Here is a 16,824-nt window from a genome sequence, read left to right as displayed (position 1 = left end):
TGTCTGCTCCTGGACACTCTCCAAAAGAGGTGGGCACCTTCAAGCGGATGGGCTGGGACCCAGGAAGGGTCTGGGGTCTGGGTGGGCTACCCTCGTCTCCGCTTCACCCGTCGCTCGCAGGCGGGCAGGGGGCGCTCACTCCCTGGGGTCCGGGGTGCAGCGCCCTCACAGCGCCGCGGTCCACAGGACTCTGCCGCCCGCTCCGCGCCTCCCGGGCCGGAGGGAAGGAGGGGGCTGGCGCCGCGCCGTCTCCATGGCACCCGGCACACCTGTGCGGCCGAGCGAGGGCGCCCCGTGCACCTCCCCCGCAAACTCTCCCAGGACCCCGCACCCTCCAAAGTGCGGGCGGTGCCCGCCGCAACCCTGGCAGACACACACCAGCCTCTGTCCCCACTCTTTACATGGCTCGAGCCCAGCTTGCCCTGCACTTGCCCACCACGATCGCTCGCCAGGACTGTCTCTCTGAAGAGGCCAAGAAGTCGCTGTCACTATATAGGAGGGACCCTTAGAGACAAGCTCTCCCCAGTGAACGAGGACAAGATGTCTGATGGAAGACCCTGGCTTTTGAATCAAATAGACCAGGTTTGGGCAAGTGTCGCTGAGCCTGAGTTTCTGCATCTGTAAAGTGGTGCTGAGGGAAGCAAGTGTGTACGTTTCTGCCTGCATATAGTAGATACTCAATTAACGTCTCCTTGCTGGACAGGAGACCACTGCCTTGACCGTCCTCAGAACCTGTCAGATAGCCAGAAGACAGCACTGCACACCTGCCATTCGAGTGGAGATCTCTTTTATAACTTCTGACATATCTGGAGACCTGCACTCTGGAAGTAGAATTCATCCATCAAATTAGAATCACATGGTGGGGAGGTGTCTTTAAGTACCAGCAATAAGCTGGGCGTAGTGATGCATACCTTAAGTCCCAGCACTCAGGCAGAGAGGCAGGTGAATGAATCTCTGAGTTCAAGACCAGTCTGGTCTACAGAGTGAGTTCCAGGACAGCCAGGGCTACACAGACAAACCCTGTCTTGAAGGAAAAAAAAAAAATTCCAGCATTTGGGAAGCAGAGGCAGATAGATCTTTTGACTTTGAGGCCATCCTGGTCTACATAGCAAGTTCCAGGCTAGCCAGGACTACAAGGTGAGACCCTAGTCTCTAAAAAACCAACCAATAAAGCCAACAAAAGATGTCTTTACTGTATGTTTCACTCACCAGATGAACACCCTTGATCCTCTGAACTGGTGAAAGTCACTGTGACATCCCCCCCCCCCCCCAACAGCTCCTGAGGCTTCTAGGTACCAGCTGATGTAAGCCTGACCACCTCTGTATGGCCCTATCCGGTCCAGTCCACTTCTCCTCTAATCCTACCTCTCGCTGAGTCCTCACCATTCCTCTACCTGCCCCTATGCTCTCACACCCCCCTCTACCCCCCCCCCGCAGGGGCTTCCTGCCCAACACCCACCCCTCTCCCCATCCACTGCTCTCTCCCCTCAAGTCTGCACGGCTCTTCGGCTGGTGGTTCCTAAACTTTCCCTGAACTTTGGAATCATTCAGAAGATTTTAACAGCCACCTCCTCTCTCCCCGAGATCACACCTATTCCAATTAAATCGGAAAGTCTGAGGCGGTAGGGAGATCGGAGGTGTGTAAAACTCCCTAGCGAGCCTCGCACATGGCAGAAGGAGGCCCTTGCCGGTGGCAGTGACACTGCAGTCCTGTTCCTCTCTCCGCCCGTCTTCCCCACAGCTCCATGACCCTCTCCTCCCTTTGTTCTCCTCACAGACTCCTGCAAGAGAATGTCACAGGGCTGTACAGCTTCACAATGGAGATGTATTTCATAGTGTTCTGGGAGCTGCTAAATCCTCAGGAATGATTTCAGCCCGGCAGTGGTGTCACTTGTGGGAGGCGGAGGCAGGTAGTGGATCTCTGTGAGTTCGAGGCCAGCCTGCTCTGCAGAGTGAGTTCCAGGACAGCCAGGGCTTACACAGAAAAACTCTGTTTTGAAAAACAAACAAAAAAGTCTCCTAGGGCTTCCTTCCCTCCCCCCAAACCCCCCGCCCTGTGTCCTTGCACATTTACCTGTCCACTCCCCTTCCTGGTGTGTGTGTGTGTGTGTGTGTGTGTGTGTTAAAAGAGGCTTTCTGGTGGGTTTGTATTTCTTTTTAAATTTTACATGCATTGGTGTTTTGCCTGTACGAATGTCTGTGTGAGGGCGTCAGATCCTCTAGAACTGGAGTTACAGATAGTTGTGGGTTGCCATGTGGGGGTTGGGAATTGAACCCAGGACTTCTGGAAGAGTAGCCAGTACCCTTAACCACTGAGCCATCTCTCTAGTCCCGTTGTCTTTGTTTTTAATTTTATTTATTTATTGTTTTGAGACGAGGTCTCACATAGCCCAGTGGGCCTGGACCTCAATATGTAGCCTCGAGTTTCCAACCCTTTTTACATCCTTTTAGCGCTGGGATTCTAGGCATGTGGCTACCATGCCTGGATTACATCCTGCTGGGGATAGAACCCAGGACTTCCTGTTAGGCAAACACTCCACCAACTGAGCACATGGCCAGCTCTTTTTAATTTTTTTTTCTTCGTTTCTGAGACAGAAATCCCACTGTGTAGCCCAGGCTAGCCTCAAATATAAGATCCTCCTGCCTCAACTTCCCAAGAACTGGAAATTAAAGATGTGTCTTTTAGCTAATGTGTACCACCTAGCACTCAAGAGGCAGAGGTAGGTAGATATATATGAGTGAGTTCGAGGCCAGCCTGGTTTACAGAGTGAGTTCCAGGACAGCCAGGGCTACACAGAGAAACCCTGTCTTGAAAAGCATGTGTGTGTGTGTGTGTGTGTGTGTGTGTGTATTTGTATGTGTATATATGTGTGTACATATGTAGACGAATATGATGTATATGATGGTGTATATTTTTTCCCTATACTGATTTTTTATCCCTAGGGACTCCGATTCCCTCCTTAATCAAACAACACAGGTCCTATCTCCAAATGTATTCATTTTGCTTAGGATGGAGAGACCCACAATCATTCAGTATGTAATATCCTCTAAGGGCAGATACCCCCTGTCATTCACGACTGTGTATGCTATCCCAATATCCATCCTGTCGAAGGTGTTGAAGGACCGTACAAGGTTTGGACTGGCTTGGCGTGTATACTCCTTTTCTTCAAGCAGGGTTGGAAGTATGTTCTGAGATGTCCAGCAGAGTTGGGGAGTGTGCAGGAGGAGGGTTGGCGTCAAGCTGAACAGTGCCTTCTGGGGCAGCTCTTCTGTGGAGGGGATTCCAGGCAGCTCTGGTGAGAGATTCAGTCTTTCTCCCCAGCTAGAAATGCACAGGGGTCTTTGGGGCAAAGGAAGCCATTGAATAGCTGCCCTCTTCGAAAAGACTCAGAATTCATAAGAAAGGGGCAAGGGGTCTCTCTGGATGGTGATAATGTGGCCCTGGGGACCAGACCCCACACTGTGGACTCCCGCAGTGTATGTTTAATGGAGGAGAGAGGCTTCCCTTGAAGAGCAAGGCCAGGGCAGCCAGAAGAGAGGCTGAGGCTCAGGCAGAGTGGGATGTCTTCCTGGAGTGTGGAAACAGCCTCTGAGGAGCATTTCACTCTAAAAGCCTTAAACTGCTTATTAACAAGCCCTCCCCAAGGAAGCAGGTCAGCACTGTTCTCTGCATTTATAAACGACAATAGAGAGCTCAGATGGCTGGCTCCATCCGGCTGCAGAGCTGGATAGGAGCCACCAGAGAGATAGAAAAGCATAGAGACGTTCACAACAGTCCATAGAACCCAAACAAGGAGCTAGAAACCTGGGTATTCTCCTCTTCACAGCTCTGACTGTGGCTCCCTGCGCATCCTCTCTTGGGAACTCAGCGTCCACATCTCTGAAGTATGAGAGGTTTGGGTAAGAGAGAGTGTCTCACAGCCCCTATTATTGAGCCTAGGTTTATGGAGTCTTCTGGGGACAGCTTGAGGAGTCCTGTTCTCAGGCTGGGGTTCACACTCTAGATTGTGACAATGGGGGTTTTGTGGAGGGTGTTGAGCCAAGAAGGGCTTAGATACATCTCTAGGACGTCACAGGCTTTAGAGGACCAGGACATCAATCTGGGATGGGAGGAGGGGGCCAGTCCACAGACTTCTTAGAGCTTAGGTGGTTGAGGGACTCTAATACAGTTCCTCATATTGTGGTGACTTCCAACCGTAAAATTATTTTTGTTGCTACTTCATAGCTGTAATTTTGCTACAGTTATGAATTGTAATGTAAATATTTTTTTGGAGACAGAGGTTTATTAAAGGAGTCGTGACCCATAGGTTGAGAACCACGGTACTAGTCAAAAGACCCGGGTTTGACAACCAGTTCTTCTTCCAACTGGGAGCTTTCCCATGATATGTGACTGACCACACACTCCGTTATCTTTAAGCCTGTTTCTTCACTTCTAAAGCCTAGGCTGGCTTTAAAGTTGTCATCCTCCTGCTTCCTCCTGTGTGCTGAGATCACAGGCATGCACTACAGGGCCTCACTTGTGTCTTCCACATAATACAACACAGACTAACCTTCCCTGTTGTGGGGGCAACTAACTTGGACAGTAACTGGAGACTTGAGTAGCCACAGATATATATGGTGTCTTTATTTTACCTTATTTTTTTTTAATTTAATTTTATTTCTGAGACAAGGTCTCCTGTAGCCCAGACTGACCTCAAACTCCTTGGCCTTCAACTTAAAAAAAAAATCACTTATTTTATGTGAATGGATGTTTTATATTCACAAATGTCTGTGTATCACCAGCTGGTGCCTGCAGAGTCTTGAAGAGGGTGTAGGATCCCTTCTGGGTTGTCATGTGGGTGCTGGAAATTCAACCTGAGTGCTCTGGAAGGGTGGCCAGCACTCTGACTTGCTGAGCCATCTCTCCAGCCCTGTGAAGATTACTCTGATGGCTACAAATCTTAGAAAGTTTATGTAAACTTTTTGATTTGTATATAGTGAGAGATCCCCAGCCTGTCATAGTGGCTGGTGCCTATAAACCCAGCATGTAGGAGCCTAAAGCAGGAGGATTACCTTAGGAGGAATTTGGGGCCAGCCTGGAGTTGAAGTGAGTTTCAGGTCAGCCTGGGCTACAAAGGGAGACCTTGTACCAAAAAAAAAAAAAAAAAAAAAAAAAAGCCAGGCAGCGGTGGCACACGCCTTTAGTCCCAGCACCAGGGAGGCAGAGGCAGGCAGATTTCTGAGTTGGAGGCCAGCCTGGTCTACTGAGTGAGTTCCAGGACAGCCAGGGCTACACAGAGAAACCCTGTCTCGAAAAAACAAAACAAAAACCAAAAACAAACAAACAAAAAACAAAAACAAAACAAAACAAACAAACAAAAAAAAACCAGAAGGAAGATGAGGAAGGGGTGGAGAAGGTGGGGCTTGTTCTAATTACTCTCCTCCGAGCTGTGACTAAGTCATTGACAAAAGCAACTCAAGGAAGGGGTTCTTTTGGTTCCCTTTTTGGTCCAGGCCATCACATGGGGAGGATTGCAAGAATATTACCCCATATCTGTGGTCAGGGAGAACAGAAACTGTGGCTGTTCAGCTCTTTCTCCTTTCTTCCCTTTTTAATCCAGCCACACCATTTCAGAGTATGTCCTGCACCTAAGGTAAATCTCCCTGGAAGAATCCTTTAGACACACCCAGCGTCCCTATAGACACGCCCAGCGTCCTTATAGACATGCCTCAGGGTATGTCCTCTAGTGATCCCAAATCCAGTGAAGTTAGCAATGGAAGTTAACCATCACCAATAAGAAGAGGAAGAGGGAGAAGAGATGCGGAGGAAGAGGATGGGGAGGAGGAGGGAGGGAAAAAGGAAGAAGGTAGGAAAGCAAGGGAAAAAAGGAGAAGAGAGGAGGAAGAGGGAGAGGAGACTTTAAAGCTGGCTGCTGTTGCCTCGTGGACCGTTACTGTCCACATGTGACATGTGGACATTGCTGGAAGGCAGCTTCTGAATAGGAACATACTCTGGTTTTTGTGTGTGTGTGTGTCTGTATGTTGGGATTTGAATCCAGGCACTTGAACACGTTAAACACACACATGCACACGCACATACTTCTACTGATGTTATTGGCTGAAGACCACAGCTTTAGCAAGGGGTCTGGCTGGTCTAGTCCCTGAACTCTGTTGATCCTGTGAGTGATAAAACTAGGGTAACAGGAGAGACTGAGGTCTGATGGAAAGCAGAGCTCTCTTAAGGGTGAGATCTCAGGTAGAGAACACGGTTGGACGGGGAGCACAGTTGCAGGAGCACGATGGTGGGGGTATGGTAGGGCTGCACATCCTCTCTTGGACTTTGCACATGAACTCTTGGCCACTCCACTTGGCATAAAATCCAGCCACAATATTGTTGTGGATAGCCCCAGCCTTGTATTTTGATACTAATTCCCCTTTCCAGTGAAGGGCTGCAGAGGAGGTGTGAGTCATTACACAGGTGAATTCTAGTGAACCTTCTGCCCATCTTAATTTGTAAAATAAAGGCTAGAGCCAGTGATTGGGCAGAGGAAGGGGAGGTAGGGAAATAAAGGCTGGGGAGAGAAGAAAGAGAGGGAAGATGACTGGAGGAAGACAATGGAGGACCGAGACCGGGAGAGAGAAGAGAGAGAGGACAACTAGGAAGAAGGAGGTAGAAGGACAGACGCAGGGTCTGGAAATCCCTCAAGTTATAAGGGTCTCAGAGCTGGGGACAGAGTAGTGTAGGAGTATCTGCCCAATCTAGGCTTACAGAATATATTCATAATTACTGAGTTGTGTTTTCATTGACCAGTCCTATTCGGGATGGAGATTTAAATATCTCCCTCAACACAATATTATGGCTGGTGAGGGCCTGGAAAGACCTGTGTGAGGAGGAGCGGCTAATGGTGATACCAACATGTCTGGTGGGAAATATGAAGATTTAATATAGAGCCTGACCTTGAGCGGGCAGTAGCCCTGTCTGATAGCAATTTTCTCAAAAGCTCGATTCTCAAACAGAGTTTCCTTACCATCCACCTGTTCAGCCCTCAGTGGATAGACACGGTAGGCCTACTATGTGCCAGGCATTGCTCAAGAGATGGGAGGGAAGGAAAGCCATGGACGCCAAGACAAAGATCCAACTGACCGTAAGTAATGGGCATAGACAATGCTCATTGGGTATATGGCAGGGGATAAGATCTACGGATAAAGAAATGGGACGGGGGTCTCTCTTTGAGGAGTGACAGGCAACCCCCTAGTGGTTCATTGGAGAAGCAACGGGCGGTAGATGACGCATGGTCCAAAATACCCCATGTGAGCTCTTGATTTACCTGGAAGGAAATGTTGAGCCACTCAGGATTTGGAGAAGGAGTGACCTAGGATCTAGAAGGATCCTCTGGGTTCGGTGTGGATGGTTAGCAAAAACTCTTTAAGGTGCAAGGGACTAACTTCCAGAGCCTGCCTATCTGGCAGCTCAGGTGGCCTTGGGATTTCTCTTCTTACATCACTCACATGTGATTCTTGGGTGGTTTTTTTTTTTGTTTTTGTTTTTTTGATGCAGGATTTTTCTGTGTATCCCTGACTGCCCTGGACTTTGCTCTGCAGATCAGGTTGGCCTCGAACTTAAAATCCTGCATCTACCTCCAGAGTGCTGGGATTAAAGGTGTCCCCACGAGGTTCTTAGAACACCTCCTGAGATCTGACACCACCCCGAGGGCACAACTCTTGATCTCCGAGTTTTCCGAGTGGGAGTGGAAGGTGTCAGCTACCACATTCACTCTGTGAACTGTGTGGTGGTGAGACAGGCCCTCAGAGCTCACTCTGGAAGGACCCCTGTCTTATGTGGTCCCCATTGACAGGAAATAGTGTGCACAGGAGCCTCTGTTTGTAGGAATCTGGTTTCCCTCATGTGGAATACTGTGGGCTCCAGCTGGGTCTGTCATGGCCGCCTCTGCCTCATCGGCCAGCTTCAGAAGCCTGGCGCAGGTGTTCATAGATTCATCGGCTTTTTGTTCTTTGAGACATGGTTCTGATGCTGTAGCCTAGGCTGGCATCCACATCACAACAATCCCCTTGTGCCTCCCAGGTGCGGAGTTCACAGCCTGGTAGGGTTCTGAATTATGAAGAAGGGCTCCCCATCAGCTTCCAGATGTCCTGTGGATATATGTCTGCACCTCTTTGTGGCAACGGGAGGCTATGTTCTAGTCTCCACACTGAGGGCTTTTGTTCTTGGCGGTGGGCATTAAGTACCTGTGGGAGGCAATCTCAGGGCGTGGCAGGTGCGTGACATGGATGTACCCACCTGTGATGTGGAAACTGCTCTCTTGATTAGCTGGGAAAGCAAAGGCTCAGAGAGGCCTTTACCCAGGATCAGGCCATCTGAAGAAAGCCACTGGTCACTTCTATGCAAGCAGGCCTCTGTGAGGCCCAGGCTCACACCAAAGACAACGGACTAGCAGAAGCAAAAGGGCCTGTCCTAAAGTCCTGGTTCCAATGCTTTTCGGTCATGTGCTCGCCCCTTCACCCCTGTCTGCTGGTAGAGGGATGCTACTGTAGCAAACAAGGACATACAGGTCCCTTGTGGGCAGGGAGCTGGAGAGAGGGCTCAGAGGTTAAAAACACTTGTTGCTCTTGAAGAGGACCAAGGTGTAATTCCCAGCACCTACCTGATGGATCCCAAGCATCTGTAACTCCAGTTTCAGAGGCTCAGATGCTCTCTTCTGACTTCCTCAGGTACCAGCCACATACACAATGGGATGCAAATGCTCATACATACATACATACAACATACATGCATGGATACACACATACACATACATACATACATTACATACATGGATACACACATATGTACATACCTACATGCATACATACGTAGAATATATATATATATACACACACATATATATGTGAACAAAACACTCTCTTTTTAAAAAAAGATTTATTATTTATTATGTATATAGTATTCTTCTTGCATGTATGCGGAAGAGGGCATCAGATCCCAATACTCAATGGTTGTGAGCCACCATGTGGCTGCTGGGAATTGAACTCAGGACCTTTGGAAGAGCAGTCAGTGTTCTTAACCACTGAGCCATCTCTCCAGCCTAACAAAACACTCTTTTTTTTTTTTTTTTTTTTTTTGGGTTTTTCGAGACAGGGTTTCTCTGTATAGTCCTGGCTGTCCTGGAACTCACTCTGTAGACCAGGCTGGCCTCGAACTCAGAAATCCGCCTGCCTCTGCCTCCGGAGTGCTGGGATTAAAGGCGTGCGCCACCACCGCCCGGCTTAACAAAACACTCTTAAAATAAATTTTACGAATCTAAAACAGGTCCCTTCCTGGGACAACTGGATGTTGACAATTCATAAGCCCTGGCGGCCTGTGTTATGTTACTTTTCTGTCTGTCTTTTTTTTTTTTTTTTTTTGGTTTTTCGAGACAGGGTTTCTCTGTGTAGCTCTGGCTGTCCTGGAACTCACTCTGTAGATTATGCTGGCCTTGAACTCAGAAATTCGCCTGCCTCTGCCTCCTAAGTGCTGGGATTAAATATGTATGCCACCACACCCAGGTCAGTGCCACCTTTCTTAGGGACGGTCTGACCTGCTTGGCCCAGAGTGTGTAAACATGGTCTTGCTGTTTGAGAGCTTTTTCTCTCAAACCTACCTCTTATCCTAGGCCCGCCCTGTTGTGGATTTGGTCTAACACTTGTGTTATGTTAATTAGGTTCACAAAATTGCATGGGAATCAGTACTTATGACTCTGAGGGTTCCTGCTCCCAGTTGGTTTTGATTGGAAAATAAAGTTGCTGGCGGCCAATGGTTGGGCAGGGAGACACAATGGGGACTTAAGGATTCCTGGGCAAGAGACCCAGGGAGGAGGGAGGTAGATCCACCATGCTGGGAAAGGAATAGCTGCCACTCCTGAGAAGAAAAGGACAGACAGACAGCCAACATATAAGAGCCAGGAAGAGCAGCCCCATGCTGACCTCCATTCCCACACTGGGTCTAGGGCAACAAAGATGGAATATAGATTTTAGTAAGTTATAACTCAGGAATATCGGAGGGAAACCCGATATTAACCACCTGGAGGTCTGGGAGTGGCCCAAGCATTAAGCTGTTTAGTTGTTTAAGACATATTAAAATATAAAGCTGTGTGTGAGTGTGTATGTGTGTGTTTCATTTAGGAACCCAGAACACTGGGGCAGGTAGTGAGGAACGTGCTGCTGCCACCGGGTCGATCTAAGTAGAGGTTAATTGGCAGCTGCAACACCGCCCTTTCTGGCTTTGGCTCTTCTTCCAGGACTCTACTGAGGTAAATGGCAACTCTCCCATTCCTTGGCTTTCTGAGAAGGGACGAGCACATTTCAAGCAAAGAGTAGCTTCAAAGCAGGATTCTAGGGGTCTGACATCACTATTTTTCGGAAAACTAGCAAGGCAAACCCTCTGGTCCTCCACTGTGCCGTCTCCTGGCATGCATTCCCAGCATGCACTCTGTTACTCTAGCATCTTATATATAGCCATCCCATGCAGGAACCTTGTGCCCAGAAAACAAAAGCAACAAATATCTCATTCACCTCAGGAAATTTCAGAATCACTTAAAGGAGGTGTCAGACTGCTTAAAAAAAAAAATTGCTAAAACTCTTTTGAATCCTTTGCCCCTGGTGGGCTCCCTTACCGTCTGCGCCCATCCTCGTTTGTTTTTCCGAGACAGGGTTTCTCTGTGGAGCCTTGGCTGTCCTGGAACTCACTCTGTAGACCAGGCTGGCCTAGAACTCAGAGATCCCTCTGCCTCCCCAGTGCTGGGATTAAAGGTGTGAGTCACCACCAGCACATGTCCAGTTCACCCATCTTAACTGCACTGTAATCACCCTGTCTTGGCCAAGGCTTTCTGTCTGCATGGAAAACCCTGCCTAAAATCCAGACTCTGCAGCCTCAGAGGAAACTCTCTACAAGAAGGGCGAGGGAGGCTTTTCTGTCGGCCAGCAAGTCAAAAGTCCTAAAAGCTGGTTGACAGGAAAGGCCTGTGTGCAGGGGGGCATTTAATAGCATTTAATAGCAAAACACTTAAGAGTTCAAGAAACAGGGACCATGTGAGTTCCAGCAAGCTCTTAGCACAGCCCCTTCATTTTGCAGCTGGGAACCAAGGCTAAGAGAGGGGCAGGGATTTCTGGAAATCACACAGCCGCTAAGAAGGCACCAAGAGATAAACACAGTAAAAGCCATGATGAGCCTGGTACCCACTGAGCGCCCTCTGTGCCTCTTCAATAAAAAACTGTGGTGCATCTGGCTTGACAAGTCAAAGTAAATTCAAGTTGGCCAATTTAACCTTAAAAACCAAGGTCTGAACCCAGAACATCAGCTCTCCAGCTGGGACATTAAAGCCACCAGGAGGATTGATTTGGGCAGCATCAGTCTGAGCTTCAGACCTGCATCTGGAGTGAGCGGCGTCGCTGCACTTTTTAACCAGCATCCAGCTCTCCCAGTCCAGACTCTGCTCACAGAACCAGGGACCCGGGAGGAGTGGGTCCCTCCGTCTGGCACAAGTAGGGGCCCACTGTGAGCTGTTCATCCTTCTATAGTACATCCCCTCCAGGCCCATGTCTACCCCATTGCTCAGCAGGGCACTGCTGTAGGCTGTCCATTCTGTGTGCCTGCCCCAAGGCTGCTTTCTTCACCTTATGGTTTTGAGAATTCTTCCCCTGGGGAAGATGTAAACAATCTCTACCTCTCCACCAGTGTCAAACCAAAGTCTGATCCCGCTAAGGTTAAATCTGGGGAACCAATGCCTATTGGGTTTCTTTACAGAGCATGGTTGACAAGTTGTTTATAGGAATGTGGGTGACCTCTCCCACCTCCCCCCCAAAAAAAGCCTCACTGGCAAGCAAGCCCTCACCCAGCACGGATAATGGCTTCCTTGTAGCCACATAGGTGGAGGCTCTCCAATAACATTCTCTAGCCTATATACTTGTATACAAATGGCTGGGAAAGTGGCTAGCATCTCACACTGTGGGTCTGATGAACTTCCTCACCAACTCCTTCTCTGAGGGAACGCCCCCAGGCCACAGCTTGCTCCTAAAAGACTCAGGCAGGCAGGCAGGCCAACTGATCTCGTGACCATAGCAGCTGTCGTTCAGAGAACCAAGCTCTCTGTAACTCAAGCTTCCTGCAAGAGAGGCAGTTTCCCTTACAGGTGGGCAGGTGACACCGAGCCCTAATTCCTGGGAGTCTGTACTGGGTGAATAAATCAAATACTACACATATACACTCAGAAAGGGAAAGAAAAAAAAAAAAGAAAGCATACACCCAGCACTGGCAGATGAGATGAACACAGCCTTTTATTGCAGACCGAAGCGGCGGGCTTCTTCACACTGTGAGCCTGGATCTGGAGGGTTCTGACTGCCCATGCTTGCCCATGGGCAAGGATCATAACGTCTAGGCAGCATAGAGAACAACTTCCGGGAACAACCCCAGTTGGCATGCAGGGATAACCAGAGGTACGGTGGGAAGATAGGGCACGCCTAATCATCACCTGGTGATCACGATCGCGACCATTGTAGACCCAAAGATGGGGAACAGATCTGAGATGCAGGGGTCTCCCAGTGCTCGGTTAGGGGATCTGAGATGCAGGGGTCTCCTAGTGCTCAGTTAGGGGAGGCTGAGCATATATTCACATCCATGGACATGGAGGAGGGGACAACCCTCACTCTGTACATGACTGTGTCATCCAGGACCTCTGCTGACGCTCAAACTGTGACTTTCCTGGAAGAATCAGCTACAGTTCTTGCTGGGACACAGCTCCGACTCGGAAAGCCAGTGTGAGGTCTGAGACCCTGCATTTTAGTTTCCCCTTTACTGAAATGGGGTCTCACACAGCCCAGGGACTCTTGACTCTAGGCTAAGGTTGGCCTAGAACTCCTGACCTTTCTGCTCCTACTTTCAGAGGGTTGGGTTTCTCAGTGGGTACCACTATGCCTGACACTCTTCTTTTCTCCTTTTACTTTGTCTGCTGCTGGTGTGCTGGGATAGGCTCTCATTACACAGCATAGGTTGGCCTCACCCCCAGAATCCTATAGTCTTAGCCCCATCAGGTGCTGTGTCCCAGGTGTACATCCCTGGAGGCTGCATTCTAGCAAGCTGATGTTAGCCTATCAACACAAGCATCGTTAGGCTCTTACATCTCTCTTCTTCGACAAGGTAAACCCCCCAACTCAGGAGTACAGGGTAGAAGGGAGGAGCCAGTCCAGTCTGGTTGCACGGAATCTTTGCTTGGGCCCTGTGTCTACCTCCTCATCTGGCCACTGGCCTTGGGATGAGAGCGGATTGGGCAAGGTTTATCTTTTAGGATACACAGTCATGATACCAGCAGTGCTCCCACGGCACCCTTATCAAGAGCCAGGAACACTTTGAAGAAGCCAGGGACCCGGACAAACTCCGTGGTGGGTTTTTGTTCTGAACAACAGTTTGAGTTCTAAACAGCAAAATGTTGGAGACAAAGCGGCCTAGCCCTGCCTGTATCCTGGGGCTTCCACAGACCTACACAAAGGTGCAGACCAGCCAGGGTGGGGGGTGGGGCAGCTGATAGGCCTGCTGTTCGGGTGAGGAGGTAGACACACAGAGATTGAGAGGGTCAGGGATATCCCCAACCACAGGCCTTATCAGGAGGCAAGAGCCCAGCTACCTCCTGGGAAATGCTAGTTTTGGGCACACTGGGACAGCTGGTACCCCCTAGACCACAGGCAAAGGTCTTCAAGATAGCAGATCATTATGGTGATAGCCTTGAGGTCGGTGGTACTGGGCCAGGACAAGGCAACCAGGTTGTCATCAGAGGGAGGTCACAAGAGGAAGGCCATGGTGAAGGAGGTCACTTAAGGACCCAGGGTGACAGTCACAGGTGTAGATGGACCTGTCTTCTCTGGGCCACCTCTCCTGTGGCCCTGAAGATAATGCCTGCCCATGCCAGACCATTCTCAGGGAGGGGCAGAAGGGAGCGTGTAGAAAGTCCTCCACACAATGTCTGGGGACAAGGAGGAATGAGCCACCAGGAGCTGCCCCTCTGTACCCTTGCCAGATGTCCAAGGATTGCTTCATAAACACTCCTGCCACAGGGCCCAACCAGTGTCTAGGCATTCCAATGCCTGGTTCAGGCTCTGACCAGTCCAGGGACCCTGATGGCCAGGACATGGCACCATGATAGGGTGTCACTGTGTTCGGTCCTCAGAAGGCAATAAATGCATGAAGGAGGTCTCCTCTCAGGATGGTGATTGGCTCACACACTAGAAACAAGGCTTCAAATCATAAGGTCCATAAAATGCCCAGCAAGGCTCATCCATCCACGAGCTTAGAGGGTGTCCGACGACGTGGGGACAGAACCTTTGAGGGGTCCCATGCAGGAAAAGCTTGCCACTATTTTTCCTCCTCCCAAGTATCCAAGCCCAGAGAGAGCAAGAGACCTACCCAAGTCAGCACAGCAGTTGTGAGGGTCCTGAGCCTCACCTCCCTCCTCCCTCTGGAGCTAAGCTATCCACCCTGGCTTAGCTGTGCCCCCTCCCTCTGTATGCTGCCTGGCCCACCCACCCCGCTCCCCAAGCTTGGCTTCCCATGGGCCTCCCTCCTCTCAGGGTGGCAGGCCAGTATCCTTTGTCCCTGGCTGGGTGAGTACAAGGAGTGTGTCCTAAGGCAGCGGGGCCTGGGTATCCTCTGGAGACATGAGCATATCAAACTTGATGAGTGGTGGGGCAATCACACGCACCTCGGCGCTCAGGGGGTTGAGACGCAGGTTGATGACGCGCAGAGCTGGCATGGCGGCCAGCTTCTCCACCGGAACATCTGCTGGGAACAGAGGGGACAGGTTAGAGGGATAGGAACTGTGGGACCCTGAAAGGTAGCCTGGTCCCCAGTTGAGCTAAGGCTAAAAGCCCCGGAGACCCTGAAGGGATGGTAGGTGCTTTGCCTGTTCCTGGGTACCAGGTCCCTGTCACTAGCCTCAGACCCCCATAGATTTGTGGCCATCAGTCATGGAAGGGCAACGCCCCAAGCTCCTCTACTAGTAGAGGACATGACCTATGGTCAAGACAGATCTCCATTTTAATGAGGTACCTAAAGGCCTGAAGGGCTTAGCCAATAAGCTTTCCTTTCCAGACACCCCTCCCTGCAAAAGGTATTTAATCTCAGGCCCACCCTGAGAACTGGGGTATGGTTTTACACATCCACTTTCCACCAAGACAATAAATGCCTTAAAACCGTGAACTGTCTCTTTTCATCAGGATCCACCATGGGGAGCCATGGAGAAGGCCTTTGCCTATAGAGTCGCCGTCTAATCTCCTGTAGAAAGCCTCTCTGTGCTCCCAGACATGACCAAGCCAAGCTCAAGCCCACTGCCATCATCAAGCCAAGGACTCCCCCACCCCTGGTACCAGCCAGAGATTCCCCTTCCCCCACCCCATCCCTGGGCCAGATCCATCCCACAGGTCCCCACTCCATTCTCATCTCTTCCGTGGCATCCAGCGGTGCCTGAGAACCAGCTGCCTCCTTACAGGCCTGGGGATGCAGAGCCAGCTCCTGCTGTCCTGCACCTCAGACTGGGCTTCCCCACCCCTGGAGCAGTGTCCAGGGCTTCCCTACAGCCCAACACCCGCCCAGAGACAGCATGGGGTAAACATGGTCAACTCCCGTGTCCTGCCTCCCTGGGGAGCTGAGCCCTGTGGTGTAGCAGACTCGGGACCCACAACCCTACAAGGAACTGGTTGGCTGGGAAGGAAGATGGAACGGGAAGACTTGGAGCATACAGAGCTGGGAGTGATGTTCATGGACCACCATGAATGGACTCAGCTCAGGGGTCCTATCCCTGAGGGAGGGGCCTTCAGAGCCTCACCAGAACACTAAAGCCACAGGTAGCTGTATAAACGAGGACCCAGGTTGGGGATGGTTGAACATTCCTGTAATCCAAGCACTCGGGAAGTAGTGCCTAGAAGATCAGGGGTTCAAGGTCATCCTCTACTACATAGTGAGTCTGAGGGTAGCCTGGGCTACACAAGACCTTGTTTCAAAAACAGCAAACAGTTATATAGAGGGGATTGGATCAGGTATCTGAAGGACAGAATCACCGCAGAAGCCACAATCTTGCCCTTATGTAGGCTCAAGTGAATGAAAGACAGGTACTTAAATCCTGCTGCATGAAGAAAACAGGAGAGCTGACCACAGCAGCCTAGAAACACACAGAGGAGCGTGTGAGTGAGAAGGAGTCGCAGTCTGCTGTCAAAAGGAGCAACATTCAGACACGTGCTTTAACACGCATCAACTCTGCAAATCCAGTGCTGCTGAACAGGGGTGGGGGCAGGGTGGGCACGGAGGTCCACTCGGCAATGACAACAGTCAGGAACAACAAGCAGAGCACAGGCTCCCAGAGCTGGAAGAAGTCAGGGTGAGGCATCCATCTTAGAAGCGGATGGTGGTGGCCGCTGCACACTGTCACTGAAGCAGTCAGTGCCATCGAAGGAACACTGAAAATACGATGGCAAATTTTCTGTCATTTACAGTTGCCACCATTTTGACATTTATTTGTGAGTATGTATATATGTATGCGTGAGTATATATGTACATGAGTATATATGTACATATGAGTATATATGCATGAGTATATATATGTATGTGTGAGTATATATGTATATATGCATGTGAGTATATATATGTGAATATATATGTATATATGTGAGTATATATGTATGTGAGTATATATGTACATGAGTATATATACGTATGTGGATGTATATATAGGTATGAGTATATATGTATATATGTGAGTGTATATGTATATGTGTGAGTATATATGTATATGTGTGAGTATATATGCATAT

General features: G+C 49.8%; 1 protein-coding gene across 2 annotated transcripts in view; it reads right to left on the bottom strand.

The window, feature by feature from the left end:
- Window positions 1-14,569: 14,569 nt before the first annotated feature.
- Lrrc20 (leucine rich repeat containing 20) overlaps window positions 14,570-16,824 on the bottom strand; it is a 99,748-nt gene continuing 97,493 nt past the window's right edge. The window contains exon 5 of one of the 2 annotated variants that reach the window (XM_028776882.1): window positions 14,570-14,800. In XM_028776882.1, the coding sequence (XP_028632715.1) occupies window positions 14,643-14,800 (158 nt within the window). In that variant the 3' untranslated portion in view covers window positions 14,570-14,642. The remainder of the gene's footprint in view (window positions 14,801-16,824) is intronic. The other variant, XM_028776883.1, reaches the window with a different exon arrangement.

Source organism: Grammomys surdaster, unplaced genomic scaffold, assembly GCF_004785775.1.
Source record: "Grammomys surdaster isolate TR1022 unplaced genomic scaffold, NIH_TR_1.0 273, whole genome shotgun sequence".
NCBI classification, from domain to species: domain Eukaryota; kingdom Metazoa; phylum Chordata; class Mammalia; order Rodentia; family Muridae; genus Grammomys; species Grammomys surdaster.
This window is presented reverse-complemented; position numbering and strand designations above follow the sequence as displayed.